General features: G+C 38.5%; 2 protein-coding genes across 2 annotated transcripts in view; one reads left to right on the forward strand and one right to left on the reverse strand.

The window, feature by feature from the left end:
* The first annotated feature begins 1783 nt into the window (after positions 1-1783).
* Positions 1784-6498, forward strand: LOC112507733 (formin-like protein 20). Its single transcript, XM_025112420.1, has 6 exons — positions 1784-1860; positions 3126-3444; positions 3539-3596; positions 4862-4962; positions 5480-5732; positions 6152-6498. Exons 2-5 carry the CDS (start codon positions 3154-3156, stop codon positions 5723-5725), a joined length of 696 nt encoding a protein of 231 aa, XP_024968188.1. The 5' UTR covers positions 1784-1860; positions 3126-3153; the 3' UTR covers positions 5726-5732; positions 6152-6498.
* A 123-nt stretch (positions 6499-6621) lies between these two features.
* Positions 6622-8705, reverse strand: part of LOC112508242 (glycine-rich cell wall structural protein 1.8-like) — a 7343-nt gene continuing 5259 nt past the window's right edge. The window contains exon 2 of the mRNA XM_025113037.1: positions 6622-8702. Coding sequence (XP_024968805.1) covers positions 6622-8702 — 2081 coding nt within the window. The remainder of the gene's footprint in view (positions 8703-8705) is intronic.

An 8705-nucleotide genomic window follows, 5' to 3' on the forward strand; every position in this document is an offset into this window, starting at 1 on the left:
AAAATCAAATGAATTTTCATATTTTGAACGAATAAGTCTCTAAACATTTTTTGAACAAAAAAATAATAATACTTACACCTATAAAATGCAACAAATATATCAAAACAGTACTTGCATTTTACAAAAAAATATTTATATTTAAAAAAAATTATTAATGAAATTTATTTTAATAAAAAATATCTTATCAGTGATTTTTCAAATTAAAAAAAGTAAATAAAGATTTAAAAAGGATTATTGATTAAATTTATTTTAATTAAAAATAAAATATATTTTGTATATAGTTCTCAATACATTAATTTTTAATTAAAATAAATTTTATCAATTTTTTTTAAAATATAAATATTTTTTTCGTATATTTGTTTCGTTTTATAGATGTAAGTATTTTTTTTAGTTCAATTTTTTAAATGATTTAATCATTCAAAATATGAAAGTCTATTGGTTTTTTTAATACTTTTTTATTATTTTATCATATTAACCAGTTATATATGTCATAAGAATGTATCTAACATATTTTAGAAAGTCCAAGAAGTTATCTAACATGTCTTAGAACGTTCGATGACTTATTTATTCCAAAAAATTGTCTAAAGATTTAATTATTTCAAACACTAAAGTTTATTGGGTTTTTTTTAGACTTTTCCCAATAAATTATTTATTCCTCAATAAAAGTGTGCCTTAAATGTATTGCTTTTTAATATTAAAAATAATAAGAATTAATATTTGTTTTTTCAAGAAAAAAAGGAACAATGTCGCGTATTAAATGTATTGATTAATATTTTAAAAAACAAAAAAAATGAATTCATTTTTAATTAGTCGTGTATTCAATATAACGAATTGTAAAATTTTATTATAAATTAAGAATGGATATTTAATACGAATTATTTTTAAAAAATAAAAAATTTATTTTTGAATAAAATATAAATTATAAGTGATGGTTGAAGATCTTATAAAAGCCTGAAAAAATCGACATGAATATCAATTAGATTATAATTTATTTGATTTAAAATTTAATTATAATTAAATATGTTAGATTTAAAATTAATTATGCAAATTATTTAATATTAATAATTGAATAATCTGTTATATTAATATAGTTGGATATTTATCATGTATTTGAATGTATTTATAGGTTAGGGGCCGTTTACCAAATATTTATCTGGTCAGTGCTTACTGGGTCAATTAACTTAGTGGGTGAGGATACGAAGGATAAAAAATCTTAACCGATAAAAAGAAAGGTAATAATTTGAGAGTCTTAACTGGTAAATGAGAGTAGTAATTCGTACCAGTAAGCAATTACCAGGTAAGCGTTTGGTAAACGACTTCTTAATTTATTAAATTAAAAACTGAATTGTGTTTGTTGTATTTATGTAATAAAATTATAAAATTAAATATTAAAAAGGTATACTTGAATTAATAAATATTATTTTTAAATTTTTTTACTGAATATATTATAATATAGTAAAAGGTGTTGGAGCATATTTTAAAGTCAAAAGTCAACCTTTGAATAGTTTGTTGGCGTTAAATGTGATAATTAATATAAAATCCAAGTAGTTAGATTTTGTAAAATATTAAAAAGTTGAGGGTAGTAAAGTGTAACATTTCGAAATCAAAATTCTCGCGGGTAAAACCGATTACATCTGATGCGTGACGTGTCATCGTCTGAGGAGACGTGTTTTGTTTTTAGACATCCACCGACCCGACCCGTTTATCAGGACAACTTTTTGGATTTTACCCTATAAATATTTCCCCCCTTTTCTTGTTCTTCATAAACCCTAGACAGGTCTAAGAACACTGAACTCTCTCTGTATGATCATCATTTTATTGCTCTAGGTTTTCGATCATTCGAAAATCGCTGCAGCTCAGGTTGAATTTCGATTTGAGTTTGTCAATTTTAGTCGATTTTTCAATCCTCATTGTCATCAATCGTTTGATGTTCATGTTTTTTTTTTTTGTCAATCATCTTATTTTTACTTCAATTTGTGACGAATTTTTTTTTTTAACTTGTTTGCTTAGGGTTTGATTGAATCTTACCTTCTTTCTGCGACTGTGTCGTGAATTATGAATTCTACATTTGATCACAAAGTTCTTTACAAAATTTTAAAGAAAAAGCTAACACGCTTACGTTTCCATTCGTTTTTTTGAAATGCACACATTTGATTTTGATCGCTTTGGATTCTCAATTTCTATTCATACCTAATGCAAGTGTGTTTTTTTTGGAAGGGGAGGCGTTGAGGCATGATTTTACATGCAAATTTTGTTAATTTAAACGATCATCAAATTTTTTTTCTTGTTATGGTTAACATAGTTTTAGGAATTTGGAAAATTGAATTTTGAGTAGAGGGATATGCACGAGGTTGATTGCTTGTGGATGTGTGTTCCTTCGGATTTTGTGTTTTTTAATGATTCTTGAAAGTGCATGAAATTGAGCACCTTGAATCTCACACCTAAAAACAAGGGGTTATGTATGTGTGGGGGTTATTGAAGCATATTAGAATGGCTTCGGATTTGGTTTATAGTTTTTAGCTGTTTTAGATTTTCTTTTCGTTTTTTGTTTCTCAATTCTATGAATCGGAATTTAGATAATAGAAATATGAATGATCATGCACTGTATATGCACGGCCAATTTTTTTTTTTTTGTAAACTTCCTGTGTTATATGTTTGTTTGTATCATTTGATTATGCCGATGGTGAAGCATCTTAGAAGTACCGAGTACGCGAAGATTTTAAATAAATTTTTAAGGGATAATGTGGTGCTGATTTGCCAAACAATTAATACATAATCTTTCTGGTTGAGCTAGTTTATATTCCTCTACAGTAGTGATCTTCTTTTGGCAATTTGATCTCTGATGATACTTTTATTTAAATATAATCAGGTTGTTTCTGATCATGAACGGTGCTTTTCTTTATCTGAACTGATTTGAAAATCCAGGATTTTTTAATTAACAGTATTAGAAAGAAAGGTTTTATTGCAAGATGGGCTCTTCAATCTTTGGTCGTAGATTGTTTTCTCTAGTATGTTGGCCATGGATCATGTCATGCTATATCAACTTACACTTATCTTGATTAAAAGCTGTGTTGTTAGGCTGTAAATTATTATGAAGTTTCCTTTTTCACGATTACTCATTTCAGGGGAGTGTGGAGCTCCTAGATCATCACCATGAGCAGACAGGGGCAAACTATAATGTATGCAAGGGGTGGTAGGCGAAGGAAGGTGCTTGACGTGGATCTCAACGATCCTCCACCAGCTGATCATAATGAGCCGATCCCACTTACAATTAATGTGGTTGAGGCTCCTCCGCCTCCGGTTCAGCAAGTCCATTCGCGAATTGTTCCTGTGTCTCTGGTCAGGCAAGATTTTCAGCCACTGGATCCTACGCCACCTGTACCAATCGACGTTGAGAACTTGGATGATGATGTTATCATATCAACCCTCACAGATTTCGAAGAAGTACATTCTGTGTTACACTGAAAAATTAAGTGCTTTACATTTTTATATCTTTATGAAGTATTCAGATTATTAAGCTGTGGTTGTCTTCTGTCAGGCTAGGAACAGTTCTCGAAGACTTCAAGCAAGGACTTCAGTGGTTAATGTGGAATCAGGTAAACACTGCTGGCCTCAACATGCTCATTCTCACACTCCCCTGATGATATAACCATGTGTGGCTTTTTATGTCTACTTCATTATGTGGTTCCTTCATGAGCTATTGTTGTATTGTGGACTTGATATTATTCTCCAATTTGAAATAAACTATATGTCCTCTATATTCAGTTTTGCTAGGTCATTACTGCCACAAAAATAAGGGTTCTGTACAACTCTTAAGGCTTTTCTTTTATAATATTGAAACTGTAAATATCTATGTTCTCTTTTTCGACAATAATCTTCTGGAACTAATGACTTCGATGGAAAGAGTTATCGGCTTAGTTTAATGCTTAGACAGTGAGACAACAATTATTTTCTTTCTTCTGTTGATGGAAAGTATAAGAAGAGAACTTGCATATCATAACTGTCTCTTTTTTGACTCATACGATGTTTAGACTCCTTTTGCTTGTACATAATTCCAATCTCTCTCTCTTAAACTTATAGTAGGGTGTTTAATTATTTTGAGAAAGTACTGGCTAACCTATGAGGTCGGCATAGCGTGTTCTTTGAATCACTTTTTTTGAGGTTGTGTGCCAGGAAGTAGATTACCGACCACCTTGGCAGCAGGCATAAGACCTTATCCTCTTGCCTTAGGTGTTCCCATATGAAGAAAATAGTAGCACATCTTTGTAAAAGGATCAAGCTTTATCGATTTGGTTTTGAGATGCGCTTCTGACATATGTGTCTTTTAAATCCTCTTCCTTTTAATTGTTTAATACTCAGTTACCGACTGTGCAGATAGTGTGGCTGCTAATTATTAGGTTTTCGTTATTTGTTACTGCTTTTTCATAAATACTTTCGACTTCCATTGTTTAATAACTTGTACATTAATCACTTCTTGGGTTTCCAATTAATATGCTGCAACCTTAATGGAGGTACAACTTGTAATCTTAAGAGTCTTGATCTGTAAACCCATTCTTTTAATGATGTACTTATTAAGAAATATTTTCTTTTGCTAAATTTGAGATTCTCATTACTTTCTTAAATTCTTAAATAAGAATGTGTAATTAAATAAGTACATATCATACGTGGTCCAGTTAAAACAAGTAATCAATGGAAAGATAATCTTGTAATAATCGCCACCATTGGAGCTCAAGACATGACGTGGATGAAATATGAAGGGCTACTGTTTTCTTCTTTCTTGGCATATGTCTTTGAGCATGTGTCTGATATCTTTTTCTTACTTCTTAAGTTGCAATTGTCTTACGTGATTTGTAAATGGCAGCCGGGCCTTCTCTTGTTCTTGGTTCTCGCCGGCGCAACCCAAGGAAAAGATCTAACCCGCAGCATCTAGTCATCAATTTGGAAGGAAGTAGCTGTTCCATGGTAATACCAATATCTGATGATGTCTTATATGATGTATTCCTTGTAAGCATGGTTTATCTGATATGTTGCCCACACAATCACTCACACACACACACAAATATATATACTCGAGTGAGCGATGCTTAAAGGACTGTGTTGCAAGTGTTTTGTTTGCTGCTCTTCTTTAAATTAAAAATGGCCGTTTTGAGTTCAACTAGAACTGGTCTAACATTTTGAATGGTGTGCAAGACCTCAGAAAATTAAGCAAATTGCAAAAATTGTGCCGAGCTCTTTATAGTGACTTGTTCTCAGCAATGCGTTTGACGAAATATAGTACACGTTTTTATAATAACTTCCATCCTACGTAATGAAGTTCATTTATATGCATTAAACGTCTGATTCTCTTATAGTGGTGCTGGAACAACCATTTATTTAGACACATCTTTCTTGATCTCATGTCTCTCATTATGCACTTTAACTATTTACGTTATTATTAACATATCAAATGAAAACTGATTTCTTTTTATAATTGAAACAGAAACAGCCTGTGGCGGCACCACCACCGCCGCCACCACCACCACCACCACCACCTCCACCTCCACCTACCTTCACCTGTCCAGTTTGCATGGGACCATTAGTTGAGGAGGTGACCACAAAATGTGGTCACATTTTCTGCAAAGGTTGCATCAAAACTGCTATTGCTGCTGTGCCCAAATGTCCAACCTGTCGCCGCAAAGTCACCAATAGGGACATCATCAGGATCTACCTTCCTGCCGCCAATTGAGCTCGAGGTGTGTATTCCTAATCTCTTTTTTTTCTAGCGACATTAAAAGCGTACTCAGGGTGGTCTTTCATCTTATAAGAAAAATAATATAACCAATAGTTAAAAAGTTTGACAACCATTGAACCACCAGTAAGAACCCGAATTCTAGAGCCCTACTTCGTCCCAGCGACCCAATCGTTGAACCATTCAACTTGGAGACCTAGTGAGTGATCCAATGGGTCTACCCATTTACTAAGGGGTTGAATTACATGTCACTCAGTAAGGGTTAGATTTCTAGCATTGAATCATATGGTCTGTGGACCCCACCTTCGAGTGGGAATACATTGCGTTAGTTTGGTTCGGTCCGTGCTGGTTTGATTTGGTTTTAAAGTGAATTCTTTTGACGTTTCATTACTTGCTGATATACGATTGCACTTATAATGGCAGATGTGTGAGCGGTCAAAGAGTGCGTTGTTGGATAAATGTAGGGAGATCATGAGACTCGTTGACCAGCATGAAGCAAACTTTTTCGTTTTTCGTTTTCTGGTTTAGTCTAGGGATGGGGAGGTAAGTCGGGATTCCCCATAGGATCACAGTTTTGTTTTGACACCGAGTGTTGCTTGGTCTCCTTGTGTTGTTGAACGTTTCCCTTTTTTATTAAGGTTCTGTGCAGCTTATGAGACGGTTTTTGTTTAGCACAGATATATCAGTAGTTATATTTGGATTTGGATTTCAAACGAAAATGGATGCTTGTTTTTCGGATTTTGGTTTCTGTTTTTGGTCAGTATGCAGTTATGAATGTGGTTTATATTCACATATGAAGATGATGCTAGAATGATTTATTTCCTTTTATAGAAAGATATACATATAGGAAGAGAATAGAGGTCATGGACTTCCTTTTTTGGCTTTGGCTTTCTCTACTGGCCTCGTTTTCCACTGTTCTTCTTGTAGCCACCATACCCGTTGTTCCCCCCCGGCCAATACCCACCACCCGGCCAATAACCACCGCCCGGCCAATACCAACCGCCCGGCAAATAACTGCCACTGTATGGATATGGGTGTGGGTTCCCACCATAACCTCCACCACTGCCATAATCTCCTCCATCTCCACCATACACGGTGCCAGGACCTTTTCCAGGTCCACCATACCCTCCACCGCCGGGCCCCCCACCATATCCACTACCATCTCCTCCGCCACCAGGTTCTTTTTCATGTCCTTCATCTCCTCCACCTTCATCAACAGGACCTTTTCCATCGTGTCCATCATCTCCTCCGCCTCCGGGACCACCACCATAACCACCCTCATCTCCACCTTCGTCACCGGGACCTTTTCCATCATGTCCGTCATCTCCTCCACCTCCAGGACCACCACCATAACCGCCCTCATCTCCGCTTCCACCACCAGGACCTTTTCCATCATGTCCGCCATCTCCCCCACCTCCAGGACCACCCTCATCTCCACCTTCGTCCCCGGGACCTTTTCCATCATGTCCGCTATCCCCATCACCTCCGGAACCCCCACCATAACTGCCATCATCTCCGCCTTCATCACCAGGACCTTTTCCATCATGTCCATCGTCTCCTCCACCTCCAGGACCACCACCACAACCGCCGGCATCTCCACCTGCATCACCAGGACCTTCTCCATCATGTCCGCCGTCATCACCACCTCCAGGAACACCACCATAACTGCCAGCATCTCCACATGCAGGACCTTTTCCATCCTGTCCACCATCTCCTCCGCCACCAGGACCTTTTCCATCATCTCCACCTCCAGGACCACCACCATAACCACCCTCATCTCCACCTCCACTACCAGGACCTTTTCCATCCTGTCCACCATCTCCTCCGTCACCAGGACCTTTTCCATCATCTCCACCTCCAGGACCACCACCATAACCACCCTCATCTCCACCTCCACTACCAGGACCTTTTCCTTGTTGCCCATCATCACCACCTCCAGGACCACCACCACAATCGCTGGCATCTCCACCTGCATCACCAGGACCTTCTCCATCATGTCCGCCGTCATCACCACCTCCAGGACCACCACCATAACTACCAGCATCTCCACCTACGTCACCAGGACTTTTTCCATCATGTCTGCAAACATCTCCACCTTCTCCGCCAAGACCTTTTCCATCTTGTCCACCATCTTCTCCGCCACCCGGACCTTTTCCATCTTGTCCACCATCTCCTCCGCCACCAGGACCTTTTCCATCATCTCCACCATCTCCTCCGCCACCAAGACCTTTTCCATCTTCTCCACCATCTCCTCCGCCACTAGGACCTTTTCCATCATCTCCACCATCTCCTCCACCTCCAGGACCACCACCATAACCGCCCTCATCTCCATCTCCGCCACCAGGACCTTTTCCATCATGCCCGTCTCCTCCGCCGACATCTCCACCTGCATCACCAGGACCAGGAGCACCACCAGGACCAGGAGCACCACCACAACCGCCGACATCTCCACCTGCATCACCAGGACCTTCTCCATCATGTCCACCGTCATCACCACCTCCAGGACCACCACCATAACCGCCAACATCTCCACACGCAGGACCTTTTCCATCCTGTCCACCATCTCCTCTGCCACCAGGACCTTTTCCATCGTCTCCTCCATCTCCAGGACCACCACCATAACCGCCCTCATCTCCACCTTCGCAACCAGGACCTTTTCCATCATGTTCGTCATCTCCTCCACCTCTAGGACTACCACCATAACCGCCGGCACCTCCACCTGTGTCACCAGGACCTTTTCCATCACGTCCGCAGTCATCTCCTCCTTCTCCACCAAGACCACCACCTCCGCCATCACCAGGACATTTTCCATCATCTCCTCCACCTTCGCCACCTTCAGGACATTTTCCATCATCTCCGCCATCCCCTCCACCTCCAGGACTCCCACCATATCCGCCATCCCCTCCACCTCCGGGACCCCCACCATATCCGCCATCCCCTCCACCTCCGGGACCCCCACCATATCCGCCATCCCCTC

This window comes from Cynara cardunculus (genome assembly GCF_001531365.2).
Source record: "Cynara cardunculus var. scolymus isolate 2C chromosome LG 2, CcrdV1, whole genome shotgun sequence".
In the NCBI taxonomy this organism is placed as follows: domain Eukaryota; kingdom Viridiplantae; phylum Streptophyta; class Magnoliopsida; order Asterales; family Asteraceae; genus Cynara; species Cynara cardunculus.

Excerpts from the sequence above, each read along its gene's own strand:
- LOC112507733 (XM_025112420.1), top strand. The coding sequence starts at position 3,154 with ATGAGCAGACAGGGGCAAACTATAATGTATGCAAGGGGTGGTAGGCGA. Across the intron at positions 3,445-3,538 it reads CCCTCACAGATTTCGAAGAA|GCTAGGAACAGTTCTCGAAG; the intron begins GTACATTCTGTG and ends GTCTTCTGTCAG. Across the intron at positions 4,963-5,479 it reads AAGGAAGTAGCTGTTCCATG|AAACAGCCTGTGGCGGCACC; the intron begins GTAATACCAATA and ends TAATTGAAACAG.